Here is a 17,781-nt window from a genome sequence, read left to right as displayed (position 1 = left end):
TTTAATTTTTATGGATACCGAAATAGTTCCTTTTAATTATTTGGTCGCCTTCCGTGTTTACACATAAAGCATGACATAAATATACCCACGTTCACGTAGAGCTCAACGTGTCAAAAGGTTCATATTCGTTCAAATGAAACAAGTAAAATATTTTATTTTTAACGACAAAAACTCACAACTTATCAAATCGAAATAGTTATTTTTTTACCTGTCACATAAGTTATTAGTCATTTATTAGTCTTGACTAGAGAGAGATATTTTAAATTTGTTGGTATTTTTAAAGTATTTCATACTATCAATAAAATTATATATTCCATGTTTTAAATTAGTTAATATAAATAGAACACTTATTGAGGAATCAAAGTAAAAACTACACAATATATATTGAGGGGTCGTACTCATTTCACTTATTTTTCTAACTCCAAAAGATTTAGGTTTTTACTGTAAATTGAGGAATAGCCATGAAGCTCACTAACCAAATTAAGTGTTTAATACATTGAAATTTTTTAAAAATATATATAATAACTATAGTAATTTTAATTTTTTATTTCATAAAGCATCTTAAATTGAAGTTAAACGCTAACTAAAAACAATAACAATCTTTAAAAAATTAGTATTAGTTAGGGGTTAAAATCTGTGTTTTGGTATAATAATGCAAGCATCTTGAATGAGTCAAGACCTGTGAATGTAAAATTCCAAGTTCCAAGTCACCTTTTATTTAAATTAAATATATTTGGTCGTTTCTGGCAAAGCAAAACGAAATAGCCAACTGAACTGCTCTACTCCGAAATTCAAGATTTGGAATAATTCTCGGAAGCAACCCTGGTTTTGATCAAGTTTTTTGAGCATTCGTGTGTTGTTGTTCACAACTCGTGTTTGACAAATTACAAAGACAAAATAGTATTTGTATTTGTAGCCTTACCAATAAAACATAAATAGTATTCGAAGAGAAGCGTCACAAAGAAAACTAGGATCATGACATTCTCTGTGGATTTTAACAGCAGAGATTTGGACTTAAGCTTCTATATTTTCAAGCCAACTGTAGTAATTGTAGACCATCTTGTTCATGAACTCCAACACTTTTCCTTACTCACTCACGATCTTGGTTGTCTACAAGGCTCTATATTTAGAAGCATACATGGAAATATGGTTAGTTCTTCTTTCATTTCTATGATTCTAAATTTTCTCAATTCATTTTTTTTATAGTTTCTCTTAAATTATCTGAAATCTCAAGTGTATGTTCCTTCTTTTCCTTCTGGATTCTGTAAGCTTCAAATTGTGCTAATTAACCGGTGAAATCTCTTTTTTTTTTTTCTTCTGTTATATTGCAATACATGCAGTGTTGACTGGGATGGCCATAACTGGAATATTGCACCGAAACTAAATATGATTTTAAGATATAATTGGCTTCAAAGTATATATAGCATAAATTCGACCCACTAGGGTCTACCAAATAATAAGAGTCAGAGTAGTACAAGATTTTAGATTCAAATATTATGTCATTATTGTAATTTAAAAATATATGGCATCAATTCTTGATTATAGCTTTCTTTTTCCTATTCCTCGTAATCTGATTTTGCATTGGTAACATTTTTTAGATGAGAATTTCTTTGTTGCATACCTCCATGATAGTTTAGCATCTATGATGGTTGAATATGTCATCAACTCTTGGACACATAACTTCACAACCTGTAGTTGTGTTAAAGTATTTTATCATGTGGCTATTCAACAGTAATCATTTTCCTAAAATTAGAAACACAAAGTCTGGTTCCTAGTATTACTTAGCTGAAAGTTTTTCTTGGAACCAAGATGAACCACCCACTTGAGTTTTTAGTGAATGTGACACGGTACATATGTTGCTCTGCCTGTCTGTGTTAATGCTAGTTTTTTTCCCACTAAGCATATCATGTTTCACTGTTTTCTTTTCTGTTTTTTACACATTATTTTAAATATTCATGTCCTGTAATCAGATCATATGGTGTGGAGCATGGCAGAAACGGTCAAGTGATGAAAAAGATAAGCTAACAGCAAATCTTGTAAGTTTGATCCCTAACTACTGGACTGGTTTCTTGGTTTTCTTTCTTGGAATACTGAAATAGACTTTGAAATTAATCATACATGTGAAAATTTTAGACATCTATATAGAAAGCGCGACAATTCTAATGCAACCTTTATGTAAACAGAATGTAATCATACATGTGAACCACAATTGTGTGTGTGTGTTTTGATAAACGAAATTGCAATGCTCACCAAATAATATTTTTTATTTTTTATTTTTGCAATTTTCCCTTTTACAGCAATCAATGCTAACGAACGTAACAAGAATGGCAGTGTTGGTTGAACATAATTTCCTTGATGCATATGCTGGAGAATCAAGAGATGGTTCCTTAGCTGTTAAGTTCAGCACTGGTGACATAATTTCCATGAACTCAGTGATCACAACTTCTAAGGACCTTAATGACTTGTGTTATGCAGTCCTAGCAATTTTTAGATCACGTTTTTCCAAAACAGAAGGCATAACTGCGGGGATTTGCATGAAATGCCAAAGCTTCTCAAGGGTGCTATGCATTCAAGTGTGGCAGTCCCTACAATTTTGTTACTCATGGATTCTCAACTCAGACCATAGAAAGTGGATGATGCCATATCTTGAACGCTTCTCCACTGAGATGAAGTATGATATTTTTCGAGTGGTTTATGTTAGCGGTGATCATGTACTCGATCTTCCCTATGATTCTCCTCATCGGATGTTAGAAAATGAAGACTGAGAACACTGCATGTGTTGCAAGGATTTGTATATATTGTAGGTTTATTTGTTGTAAAATCAGTTTAAGGATATTGAAAACTTAACCAAACATTACCTTAAGCTCTCTCATAATATCGGTCCAAAATATCTATTAGATTTGTTAATGGCAAATTTCTTTTGTCTTAAACTTTCTTAAGATGTCTCAGCCTAGTTTAACTCAGATCAATGATATGTTGGGAGTTAAATTTTCTTATAATAACTTTATTAATCCATCTAATACATTATAAAAATTATTGAATAGAATACTTTATTCAATTAATAAGAAGGATAAACCCGCAACTAAATAGGCCAGGCAACATACGCTTTACCCGTATAAAATGGGAGGTAAATCTAATCATAAACTAATCTGCATTTTTTTTCATATTGTCAAATTTTCATCCATCTATATTATTTAGAGAAGGGAAATGATGGTTGGTTGGTACAAATTGTATTGCACGAATCTCACGTACGAACAACATGCCATGATTCCGTTAGTTTTTTAGAATTGATTTATTTCTTAAATTAAATGATATTCCACTAACCAAATAAAGAAGAACAAACAGGATTCATGCAATTTTTTTACAAAAACTCTTGGGAACAATTTGCATTTCTCATCCATTAAACGATAAGAAGCAACATCATTTGCCTTAATTTTATTTTTTTTTCTTAAATTTAATCTTCTTACGTGAGTTGTGTTAGTTGAGTGCAATTGTTAGTAAATTGTTGTGTGTGAGTACTTCATTCAAGCTTCGACTCTAAGTTTAGAGAACACTGAAAATTTTGGGTTGGGTGAATGGGCCTACCCACAAATCATCTGAGAAAGATATGGGCCAGAGATTGTGCAAATATGGGCTGGCTTAAAAGATATATATAACATCGTAACCCCTATGAATCGAAACTTGTGCTTTATTCTGATGAAGGTCAGTGACAATTCATAAATTTAAATATCTAATCACCTATTTTATTATTTTATCTATAGGAATCTAATTTGGTACTAGTAGACTTACAACAACTCACACATTTTTATCAACTAATTTTATTATTTAAAAAAAAATTGACATCATATATAATAGTATTACATTTTCTGTCTTTATTTTCTAACATATGAATGCTATAAAATCAAATCTAAGTAAACAGAAGAAGCAAACCTAATCTTATAGGGTAAATTAGATGCGTTGAACATTATTGTACTTCATCGAAATCGATTCTTTTAAAGCTTCTTTTCAGATAAATAAAGTAAAAGTTAAAACAACTGTAACTCCCATTAAAAGAAAAGATTGTAGTCTTTATCGAGTTTAGACTAAAAAGCTAGTTTTCGATACACGTTTGAAGCTTAAAACCGCATTATTCAATGCAAGTAATGATATTTACAATCATTTTAAACCATGGCCACTTTGATTCCTTGAAGCATTATAATCAAATGCCACACTTTGAAAGGCCCTTTGTAAGTTGGTCTTCATTATCTTTAGAAGAAAACTTTATTTCTATTAAATGTAGTCGGGCCAAATCCTGATGATGATGATTCCAATTTTAAAATTTGAGTTTAGATTTGCCATATCGTTGAATGCTTCCAAAAGTTTGTATGCCATCATTGACTTTAAAGCCAAGCCAAGCCAAAATTTTCATTGCTTGACAAAAGGGGAATTAGTTGAAGCATTAGAAAGCAACTTTCCAATTTCCACACCTAAATTTTATTGAATTTTCAAAGATTAGAAATCTAAGGGCCCCAAATCGGAAAGCTGCAATTCCTTTTTCCCAGTCAAAGCTCATTAGGGTCCCAACAAACTTAGTATTCTGTCTTGTGAAATTTATTCCGGCAAAGGTCCCACGTGAACTCTTCCTTTTTCTGAGTATTAATTTTGACACCAATATGCCACTACTTAAGCAAACATGGTACTATTTCTTTTTCAATTTAATTACAGTTAGAATGTATTCATAATTTTTTTTAAGAGACCAATTAATCATGCTAAAGATAAAACAATTTTACGCTAGTTGATCTAAATGTTCAAAGATAAAAATATATGTATATATTCATAATCTAAAGACTCTCATCTAAATATAAAATGTTATATTTTTGGTAAAAATATTTATTTTCAAAGTTATATTTAGTTATTTCTAAATAGAGGATAATATATATATATATATATATATATATATATATATATATAAACTATATCAATAGTGCATCAAAATTAAATCATTTTTATTTTAGTTGTGTTATTTATCTATTGTTTAACATTACTTAATTAATGATTACAACGGAATATGTTATGGTTGAATATCGTGAGCTAAATCAGCCAGAAGTTCAATACAGTAAGGTTCATAAGTTTAGCTGCAACCTTGGGTTGACCACTCTCCAAGGCTCAACCACACTATCACATTCAATGCTTCATTTGCTTGAGTTAGAAAATTCCAATGCATAGCCACATAAGTCATGTCAAGAGGTTTAGGTCTATTTATTAATTAGAGGCACCCACATTACTTAAGTTTACCTCATACTTGTTTTTGGATAATAGAGTAATAATCGCCGGTATGACATCTGTTGTTGTGGATCGAGTCTAAGTTCAATGCAATCTATATCTTTGGTGAAGTCTAAATGCATCTATAAAAGTTGATCAAAGTCAACTTTCAATACTAAAATTACATGAATACATGCTAAACTAATGTATAATCATCCATAAAGGGCCTTGGCTGCGTGCCACAAATTTCAACTCAAGTCTAACACACATGTATGTTTAATGCCACTATGAAAGGTACACATTTAACCTTATAATTAGTATCTTAGTAGGTGCGATATTAAATGTTTATTATAAATTTATAATAAATTATATATAAATAAATATTATATTTAAATATATAAATTATATGTAATGTAATATTATATGTTTTGAGTGTTTTACTTTAATTATATGATTAATTGTGAGTTGTTGATAGTGTTGTTGTTTGAAAACTTTAGTAGTCAAGGGACCTTGAAAGTTAGGTTGTCCTCAAGTATAGTTAAGTTAGTTCAGCTTTAAGGAGGATATATAAAAAAAATTTAAGATGTGAATCTCATAAGTTCATGTTTCAAGAAATTCTAGGGAATAGCTAGTGAAAATTTATCTAGGATTCAGGTTTTCTTCTCCCTCTTTCTAGACTAAAACCCTTCTATTCTTCATTCCTTGTAGTTGAATCAGTTGGCTAAGCTAGAGATTTGAAGTGTGTAGAGCCAAGAATCTCAAGTTAGAAGTCATACGTAGTTCTTCCTTTTATTCTTGGTTTAGATCTACAAGAGATAAGGGAAGCTTGTTTTCAAAGAAATATTGCTTAATGATAATTTGTTGTTGCCTGGAATCATTTATATATAGTTGTTAATTGATTGAATTCATGAGATGAGAATTGATGAAGTTGGGGTGTCTTGAAATGTTGGTTGTGAAGGGTGGTTGATGATCCTTGTGAATCTCGGTTGCATGTTGATTTTGGAGTTGTTTTTGATTCATACAAATTGACAATATGTTGTATATCTTGTTGCATGTTGGATTCTAAGTAGATTGAGCAATCTAATTCTGCATAAGTGTCACTCCAAGCGTGAGAGAGTGAGAGGCTCTCTGTCTTAATCATGTTGGGTGTGGATAGTTTGACATCGAGCATGGGTAAGATGGGAAGCTCCTTGTCTTAATGGCGTCGGGGGCCCAAGAGATGGTGTTGAGCATGAGTTGCATGATTTTAATGTGATGTTTTTAAGTTGTTTCATAAATGAAAGACGGTGATTAAGTTGTATGATGAAGATGATATCATTATGTTTTGAGTTGATAGGCTATTTAATGATGTTTAAGCAACTAAGGTGTAAGCTAATAGATGATTAATTTGTGAAAGTTATATAATGCTATAATTGATTATGTTGTTAAGTTGTTAGACATGTAGTATAGATACATGTCTTTGCTAAGATACATAAAAACTAAAAAAGAGTAAAAAATGTTTTAGAAATTAAAATATCTCATATAAATTATGGTGCTCCATAAGCCTAGTTGATAACCTTTCAATAAATAAGTTGGCTTCTGAATAGGTGATTGTTTTAAGTTGTCTTGTCTAGGCTTTATGTAGAATTTGTATGTAGATAAGGTCGAGACATATATGTATAAAGTGATCAACTGAGTAAAGTATAATATTGGGAACTTAGTCTTTAACTGAGCATTGAAAGGGCGTAATATTTGGAGGATAGTATACAGACTAATTTTATACAAAGCTTAGTGTTGAAAGTTAATGTCATGGTAAACTCATATCCAAACTACCTTGACAATAGTACTAAACTTCTTAGTTAAAGTGACAAAACTTCAGAAATCAAATTTAAGTTGTAAACATGACTTTCTTTGAGGCCAAACATTGTCTATACTTGACATAGTTGCGATAGGTCAGATGTCATGATTCGGTAGGATTTAGCCACTTAAACTACTTACCTTTATTATAGGAGATTTCCATATAATTGATATGTGCAGTGTCACATTAGTTGTTTAAAGTTGTTATGATGATATTGTTGTGGTTTCATAAGTTGTTGAGATGTTGGTATGATGATGTAGTTTATAAGTTGAAGTTAATATGTAGAGTTGGATTAAATGTTGATTAAGTTGTTTGTGTTGTATTGTTATAAATTAATGCTATGAATGTATGTTGAATTTGTTCTACAAGCTTACCTTTTCTTTTTCTTTTGGTTGAATCTACAATGATCATACTTTGTATGAGAGTAAGACAAAATTAGCAAGTTTACTTGGATAGTTGGTGATGAGTCATGTTGGTGATAGCTTTTTGGTTTGATGCTACTCTGATGTAGCATGGTCAATGTATAAATGTTTGACCAATAACTAAGAGTTATTTTGTGTATAATTATGTAGTCGTTGTAGGTTATATATATGTATACAAGGGATATATGTAGCCCCGTAAGGGGATTTCTTGATTTTAGTTGTTTTATTTTCTACCATGTAGATGTAAAGATTATATGAATGGTTAAATAATTGTTGCATGAAAACTCTAGATTAGTAGATTTCAGTTGGTATTTTCAATGGATAGTAGTTAAATTATATTAAGTGTAAGGACTTATCAAGTCATTACATTTAAATTGTATATAAATATATATTTTAAATATATAAATTATATTTTAGATTTATGATAAATAATTTAATTGTAATATGAAATTATTTTATCTATAATAATCTATTTTTAAAATATTAAAATTTAATTCATAAATAATTATGATAAATACAAATTAAAATAAATATAAAATTAAAAAAATTCTTATAAACACTTTTATTGTAGAAAAATTTCTATAAATACTTTCATAAAAGAAAAAGATACTTGATTTGTTTACTATTTTAATTTAGTTGAGCGTTTTTTTTTTTTTTTTTGCAGGTACTTTGGTTGTATAGTTTTGAAAGAAATCAAATAAATTAGACAAAATATTTAGACAAATTTACTATACTTCGATTAAGTCAATTACCTCTCTAAATTGATCAATTATGTGGTCCAAATTCATTATCTCGTATATCTCAAACATATCAACATCCAATTCATATAAATAAAAATATGATGCTTTTAAATACACATTTTTCCTTATAATTTTATATTTTTGGTTCACATATTGCTTTAGATAACTCATGTATTTTCTTTTTCTTTACATATATGCATTTTAAAAATGCACTTCAAAATTAAAGACACGATTATTTTGTGTGCTTTTAATTGGATACTTTAAGGTAATCTATTATTCTCCTATAAATTTTCTTTCAATCTTCTTTGATTAAAATTTTAACAAAGAACATCTAGCATTAGATATCCAACGCTCAAAGCTTCAATCAGTTTCTTTTATTTTTGTCTTCAATTGTTCATGGAATTCCCTTTCAAATAAAGTTACTATACTAGGTTTGTCTTGCCATATAAAAACATTCAATTAGACACAAATTAAATTAACTATCTTTCAATAATTTGTTAGTATTTTTTTTATATAGAAAACATTATAAAAATGATCGTAATGAAGATTTAACATAGATCTTCATGCTTCTAAATATCTCAATCATTTTTCACTCAACCATTTGATTAACTCTTGTGGTTAATAATTTGTTAGTGTAAATACAAACTTTCGGATAAAAAATGTAATTAAAAATAAAGATTCTATTAAAAGTGATCAACTTAATTTTTAAACAAAAATTAGTCATTAATAAAATTAGAAGATATTTTTTAAAAAAAATTTATTAAAAAAATTATTGTCTAAGCATTCTAGAGATAAATAATTCGAACTTTAATATTACCCTCCAATCAATTTCTGTCTTACCATTGTTTATCAACTTAATTATCTTGTCGCGTGAAGTTTCTAACTATGGAATAATCCATGCATAGTACAATTTATGTCTTACCATTGTCTATTTTCTCATCTTAATATTCAGAATTCCAAGCTATAGAGTGAGTGACAGCTAGCGTTATTCCATCCCAAGAAAAGTTGAAAGGAACAAAAAGATTATGTACTACATATCAGAATTCAGAAATCATAAGGTTATATGGAACCCCAAATACCTTAATAGATCCTATGATTGATTACAAGTACACAAATAGAGTGAGGGAAACGTGGTACATTAGTGTCCTCAAATAACTTACTATAAATTTTGTACCAAATAAAGCTTATTGACTTAAATTAATAATGCGTATATAATTAAAGGACATATAACAATGTGAATTATGGTATGCATCACTTTAGGAAAAAGATTGAAAATTGTGTTCATATTCCCATGTAACCACTTCAATTCAGAACATTTTTTATATATGAAACTTGCGTATCTGTCTGTAAAGAATTTATGTCAAATATAACGACTGAATGAAAGCTACATTATTTGTTATTTACTGTACTATTAAATCTTATTTCGTTCCACCAACAAGCACACAATTTCCTCATTCTTTGCATTAACAGCCAAAGTCTTAAAGACTTTATACAGTATTAAATTTTAAAAAATAATAATTAGATTGTTTTTTGGGGGTAATGTATGATAACTATTAGATTTATTTTTAACTTTTTCAATTAGATAAATTATTATATGGATCCAAACTCATTATTATATACATTTGCAATTAATTAGGAGCATATTTTATAATTCACTCTTTTAAACCAAAATCTTATTGTTAACTTATATTTATTATATATCACACAACTTTGTGGTTAATGAATCTCACTCATAATTTTTAGTTTTCAATAAATTTAATCAAATGACAAATTAATAGTGTATTAAGAGTGTACTAAATGTTACACTAGATAAAAAAAAAATTAGGAAAAAATTGATGTTCAATTTTTTAACATGGTCTATTTTGTATAGTAATTCATACCCGGTCATAAAATTTTGCATATAAATAACTATTCTATTAAAATATTTCATGTCAAATAAAATGTAAAATGAAGGAGATCCGATTCCGTTTATATTATTTTAGGTGAATGCTTAAATTGATTCCAAAAATAATAGTGAAAATGTTTTGATCCCTAAAAACACTAATTATTTATTTTTCCAAAATTATAAACATGAGATACTTTAGTACATTTATCAAATAATAAATAGAAACACTAGAATGCCTCACATTTATAATCTTAAGAAATTACTTTAACTTTTTTTTACCTTGTGCCACTAAAATAAATGCTGCCCTACTATTGTTAGATCTTGTGCTATTAAAATAAGTGCTGCCCTACAATAAAATAATGTTATTGAGATCGGAGAAATATACCTAGTAATTATAAATTAACCTAGAAAATAGAAAAAGGAATAATTTGGGTTTTGCAAAGTAACCACTAAGCACTAAGCAGGATGTGGAGAGCATGTGGCTGAATCTAATGAGAGAAAAGGACTTGGCTTGGTTGTATGAAAGTACTGACAACTTCACCATAACATACACAGTATATGAAAAGATTCTCAACTGTTCTCACCAAACCAGGTACACCCCAAGCTGAATACTGTACGCCTCAGTACTCTAACCTACCTGTAAGGATTTTCCTACTTTCTAACCAATGCATGAAAAATAAAATTAAACAAATCAGTTAAACAATAATATATATATTATCTTTGAATATATCAATCATATTTAAAATTTATATAATTAGATATTTTTAAACATATAAATTATATTTTAGATTTATGATAATTGTAACACAATATTATTTTCATTTATTTATAATTTATTTTCAATATATAAAAAATTAATTTATAAATAATATTAATAAATAAAAATCAAATTAGATATAAACTTAAAACAATCTCCAAAAACTCTCTTATTAAAATAAATCTCTCCAAAAATATTTTTGTGTAAAATAGTCATTCGTATTTAATATAGATAGATTAATTAAAATAAAAGTTAAAAGAATCTTTAAAAATATTAAAGTTAAAAAATAATTTATTAAAATATTTTTACATAAAATAATAGTTGAAGCTTAATATATAGAAATTGATTAAATATATGTATTTCTCTTCCCAAATGATGATGGGATAACGCGATCCTAAAAGGGTTCTTTTGTTTCGATTAAGAGTTAGAACCACATCTATCGGCAAGCTAGAATGGCAACCACAAATTAAAACTTTATGTAGATGTTGCCCACTTGTGCTTTTCTACTTATTACCTCTCTTGTTTAATTGTTGCTTCGATTTTATCATTGATCATTGTAGCAATAAAGCCACTAAAAAAGTATACTAATGTAGTGTTTTATTGTTTACTTTAATCATTAAGATTGAAAGCTATCATTAAACATGAATGAATATAGCTTATATGTTTTTCTTTTCTTTTTTTATAAGAGATATAATTTCCTTCCATCAGATTGATCAATTTAAAAGTAAAATGATATATTCAGGAATTTTAAGTTTAAAGTGGAAATCAAACCTCATGATGGATTTTATTTGATATTTGTTTTAAATGTATTTTGTTGTATATAGAGTATTTTATACATTTTTATTTTTAGTCATCACCTAAAATGTTTCATGCTAATGGGGTATGTGTATTATAAACTCGTGTTTTTTCTCTTGTAATGATATGAGACCTTAATGATATAGATTTTATTTAATATTTGTTTTAAATAGTATATTTATTCAAGAAAAGCGTGATATTTTGTTGTACATTGGGTATCTCATACACTTTTATTTTTAATCATCACCTAAAATGTTTTATTCTAATGGAGTATGTGTATTATAAACTCATGTTTTTTCTCTTGTTTTAATGATATAAGATCTTATTTGTATCTTAATAATTTTCTCCTCAAATAAAAGACTCAATATTTTATTCAACTAAATTTATGTCGTATATTGTATTTTGTTGTTGTTTGTTTGTATGAGTTATGGGTTGTCGTTGAACCAACCAAAATATAATACCATACCACTATTAGGTTTTGTTTTATATTTGTTTTAAGTTGTATATTTAATTAAGAGTAGTATGGTATTTTTATTGTACATTGTGTATTTTACACAAGTTAATTGGTATAATATTGTTCATTTTGAATCTAAACCCACTTGAATTTATTTGTGGTCATTACCCCAAAAGTCCCATTTTAATATTGGTGTATGCGTGACCTTATTTGAATCCCAACACCTCATACCAAAAAAATATATCAACTCAAGATGAGCTAGTTTGTTGTTTAGTTGGGAATATAAATGTGTTTGTAAGAGTAATTTGATTAACTTATAAGATCGTTTGACTAAAATTGTTGATAAATAATTTTATTTTATTAATAAGGATAAAGTAGGTTATATGATATAATGATTCATTTAGGTTAATTTTGTCTATTCAATTTGATCCTTCGTGAGTTAACATATTTTTTAGTTAGGTTTGACATAACCAATTTTATAGCATGTGAATTTGTGATATTTATGCTTTTAAAATCTTGAAAAACAATCTAGGCCCGTGTATTTATTTATTTTGTACCTTGAGTTACACATGAATGCTTGAATGCTTTAGAAAGATAGCTTAGGTATTTAATGAAAAATGGTTAGTACTTTCACTCTCATGTTAGTAGATATATCAAGTATGTTTCTATATACGTATCTAGTGAAAGCTCATAACTCAATTTCAAATCAAGCATTACCATATAACAAAAGGATGAAAAGTGTAGTATATATAAGTATTCATATGATTGCATTTGATCACTAATTAAGAATTTACTATACTTTTATCTATTCATAACTTTAGGTTGATGTCATTGCACATATGCATGACAACTTTTTGGGTTATCCTTTTCTAAAAGGATTTACAAGATTTTTATCATTTTTTACATACTTGAGTGAGATTTCACCATTTTAATTAATTTATTTACCACACCGTGTCTTATACATACGTGTATTCTCCTATCTTATTATTATCTCAATTCTACACAAAAAAGATATAAAACACACCAAAAAAAAATGATCACAAGTCTTAACTAATAAAAATGAAAGAATTAACTAGTTATGTGAGTCTTAATATAATAAACCTTGTCGTAATATAAAATTTTTGTTATATATATTCTAATTGTAACTTGTGAATCACAATAGAATGACTATTAGGCCTCTCAGCCACTATGTTTCTTGACTAGCAAATTCGAGTGTTATAAATTCAGATTCCATTGTAAATCTTACTACACATGCTTGATTTGTTAATTCCAATAAATAACACCACCTTCTAATTAAAGTAAACTTACAACCTACTGTGTTGAATCTAAATTATAGTAGAACACTTCTAAAACAGTTACATATAGTTACCGAAATGTAAAATTCAATCAAATAGCATTCTTTAAATATTTTAAAAGACGCAAAAGATACATACCAATGGCAATGATCATTATTAATACTGTTAAAAGATCGAGTACGTACTTTTGTCTGAATTAGAATAAATGATCCAGCAATGATTAGCCTTCCTTCATTTCTTATTATTTGTAATTTCGTATATTAAGAACCCATATACCAAAAATGGTAGTGTGTAGAGAACAACATTTTTTCCTGTTTAAAAAAACAAATTTTTTTATTGTGAAAGAAAAATTAGTGAATGAGATTTTCTATTTAAAAAAATGAGGGTTACTTTTCTGTCACAGAAAAAGTTATTGGAAGGTTTACGTTGGTTTTCAATCTTTTTTATTCTCATTTAATTTAATTATAGTGGAAATTCGATTTGTTACTACCCATGGATATAGTCACATTAATTAAACCCCATAATTTCTTGTTGTGTTGTTCTTAATTGTTTTCTTTTTCTTTGTGCTTTATTTTTTCGACATTTGTCTTCATTATTCTTTGTTTCTATGCATATTTATCTAGTTTTGTGTCGTCCATCATCAACAATTATTATATATAAAAAAAAAATCTACCTCCCTTTTCATGCATCTGTGTATTTTCTCCCGTCCAATAAGGTAATCCAAAGGTGAGTTGTATTAATTAGTTTACAAACTTCACGAAGATATACTTATGTCGTAAAAGTATAAAATAAAACAAATGGCCTATAATTTTAATTTTTTTAACAAGTTATTAACATTATTCTTTTAAAATATGAAAGAGATGTTATTCAATTCTTCCACCTAATCGCAATATGTTTAAAAAAAAAATATAGAGAAAAAATAGAACACGAGTACACGACCTTAATATCTGTACCCGATGGCATGTGTAAAAGGACAAGGTGGTCAAACATATAGGCGAATCAATGAGTTCACAATACCAAAAAAACGAATGAAAAATAAGACAAATTGGTCAAAGACCCTTTCAAGGGCATACATGATACACATCATACCCAAAATAAGACACTGGGTCCCTCACAATGAGAACACCATGTGAATGAAGTAGCAGGAATCTACCACCTTAACTCTCTCATCTTTCATCAACTTTTGGTTAATGAATTCATGAAATTAACAATACAAAAGAATGTTTCTTGAGCTCCTAATATGAGTAAATAATGTAAAAGTGCAACATAAATTTGATAGAAGGATTATAGGATATAAACCTTAATGACAACAAGCGAACAAAAAGTAGATAATCACCCTACTTTTTCCATTGGGTTTTGAGCTTTTGAATTTTTGTTTATATTGCGGATAATGTTAATTATGTTTCCTTGGCCCAATACGGCAAATAGAGTTAAAAGCATGATAGTAGAGTACTAGTAGTATTATTCATCATAATCCTATCTTAATTAATGAACAATGATGATATAATAATTTGTCTTCGGCTGCTCTCTATTGATTCCTCTTTGCGTGTGTAAAGCCCTTGAATCAACTATAGATTATGTTGTATTTATAGAGCCTTAGTCAAACTAGCCAATAGAGCATGTCAACAACAAATTTGAATCATTTTAGATATGATATATATTTTGTGAAGTAATAAGTGAAACATCCTAATATGATTTGCTCAACAACTTGAACTTTTTTAATGGTGATCACTTTGGTAGTAATGCATGCTAAAAAGTAAAAACTAATTTTCACCATTAAATACTTAAACTGTAGTAGTCATCATGCTAAAAATTAAAAATTAATTTTAACTATTAAATACATAAATTTATTATGATAAAAATTATTCATATTGCTCTTCACTCATCAATAGGGATATATATATGTAACAATTTAGTAAATTTCTACACTTTACAATTCAACAATTATAACAATAAAAAAGATAAATCTAATTAAACTAAATTTATCATATAAATAGTCCTCAAATATATATACAACGATATATATATATATATATAATATATGTGTGTGTGTGAGTGTATGTGTATATGTGTGTATGAGCATGTATGTGCACACATGAACATATATAATTTATACTATAATTTCATTGAGCAACATTTATTATTTAGTAATAATATATAAAAATCATGGAACTAAAATAATAAATGTTCTTTAATGGAATTATAACATAAATCATGTGCACAATAAATCTAAACTAGAAATATAAATTTTAGTTGTCAATCAAACAATAATTGTAAAAAAAAAAAAGAAAGAAAAACACATGTACACTAGAATAATTTTAAAATAATCTCCCTATCCTCCAACATGGCTCGCAAGCCATACAACCTTGGATCTATTCTTATTCTATTCATATAATAAATAGAGTTAATCACTTATACATTGTCAGTGTAAAGTTTTTTTTATACTGAAACCAATTATATCTTTTAATTTTGTCATGTCACTGTAAACACATTTACTTTTAACAGTGACATGATACAATTAAAAAATATAATTAGTTGTCAGTATAAAAAAATTTACACTGACAGTATGTAGGTGATTAACTCTAATAAATATCATCATCGCAATTCAGTAAAAAAAAACATGTAAGAATAAATTTGAATTAAAAAAACAATATACTGTAAAAAGTAAATAAATTGTCTATATGCAACAACTAAGATATTTGAATATAAGACATAAAGAGTAATACGCTATATTCCATTATAGTGGATATAATGGTAAGATATTTGGATAGAATATTTGTAGGTGGTCGGAAGCTCATAGCAACTATTTTAAAATAAAAAAGTTATGTGTGATAGTTTTATATTATTTCATTAACAGCATAATAAATTTAAAAAATTTTAGTATGATAAAAGAAACGTGATTCTGGTGAGTATTTGAAATGGTGAGGAAGCGGAATTCAAAAGGGGTGGCATCATCATCATGGTCCCATAAAAATGAGAGTGGATTAGGTGATGACTGTGGTCAAATAGAGAGAGAGTGTGACATTATAAAATTCCGAACCCTCTGAACTCCTTTGCCTTCTTCTCAGTTCTGACACTCTTCTACTAATTTAATTCATATTCCCAATCCATTCCAATTAATTACTACCACACGTATCTTTGACCCACCAATCAATATATTCACCCTTCACGTCATATATTTGTTACTATTTCATTTACCTATACTCTATTTTTCATCATATCTTTTTTAAGAGATTACATTACATATACCTTTCCTGATCAACAATACGTCAATATAATTTAAATTATTATTAAAATATTTCTCAATATTAGTGACTAAACTAAAATAAAAAGTTAATTGATATATATATATATATTGTTAATGTAAAAATTTAGACTTATGATCAATTAAAATAATTTTGTTATATTTTTAAGGGGATTATTACCAACAAAAAAAAAATTACATACCAATTAATATCTTTTTATATAATTTTATATTCCAGATGATCATAAATCTTATTGTACCTGTAATTGGATCTTTGTATAGATTTTTTAACACGTAATCTTTTCTGATAAGCGAATGAGTCAATACTTGCATATAATACCCATATGCTCAAGTAAATTATATGCTAAATTTAGTAGGTATAAGCATTAAATGAACATTGATTTTATCATAATACGTGCTACTATTTGTAGTAGTCGTAATGGGATTTTAGGTTAGTGAGTTTGGACATTAAATTAATGATTAGGTAATAAGTTATCTAAAGTGTCTTATTTTGATTATCCTTAATATATAGTATTATTGTGCTAATATGATGTAATGTCATTCATTTTCTCATCCCAACAAGTATCGATACATGAAGGGGTCGTGGGAGTTCTGATGAATTTACCTTGAATTCGATCTCTTTTGACAACCAAAAGGTTCGAAGAGATCCTTGCATTGTCTTATTTCAGAAACATTATTTTCATGTGCTCTTAGTTAATCTTTTGAAAATAACTCGACTGTCAAGGGTACCAAATCATTGAGAACTTCCTCCTCGCTAACTTACTCTTTTGGTTCTCAATTATTTGAGTGGTCTTCTAAAATACTTATATGTGATAAGTTTGTTAATTTTTAAAATTGAAAGTATAAAAAAAAATATTATACTCCTAAGATGTATTCTATAAATTCTATTATCAAAATTAGCGGCCTTTTCATACTTAATTGTAGTTGGATGATAATCTAGAAATGTTTTCCACATTTATTTTTCTCTACTAAAATTATTATGGTTTTTAATATAATGGATATTACTAAATGATTTTTTCCTATCTATTTTTATTTAAATATTACTAATAGTCTAATAGTAATCTTTTCTTTATTAGAAAGATTTTTTTAA

General features: G+C 27.6%; 1 protein-coding gene across 1 annotated transcript; it reads left to right on the top strand.

Moving 5' to 3' along the window:
• Positions 1–740: 740 nt before the first annotated feature.
• On the top strand, positions 741–2,875 carry LOC109810662 (uncharacterized). Its single transcript, XM_020374172.3, has 3 exons — positions 741–1,149; positions 1,971–2,036; positions 2,298–2,875. Exons 1-3 carry the CDS (start codon positions 976–978, stop codon positions 2,763–2,765), a joined length of 708 nt encoding a protein of 235 aa, XP_020229761.1. The 5' UTR covers positions 741–975; the 3' UTR covers positions 2,766–2,875.
• The last annotated feature ends 14,906 nt before the right edge of the window (positions 2,876–17,781 follow it).

This window comes from Cajanus cajan, chromosome 2, assembly GCF_000230855.2.
Source record: "Cajanus cajan strain Asha chromosome 2, NIPB_CcT2T_4, whole genome shotgun sequence".
Taxonomy (NCBI): domain Eukaryota; kingdom Viridiplantae; phylum Streptophyta; class Magnoliopsida; order Fabales; family Fabaceae; genus Cajanus; species Cajanus cajan.
This window is presented reverse-complemented; position numbering and strand designations above follow the sequence as displayed.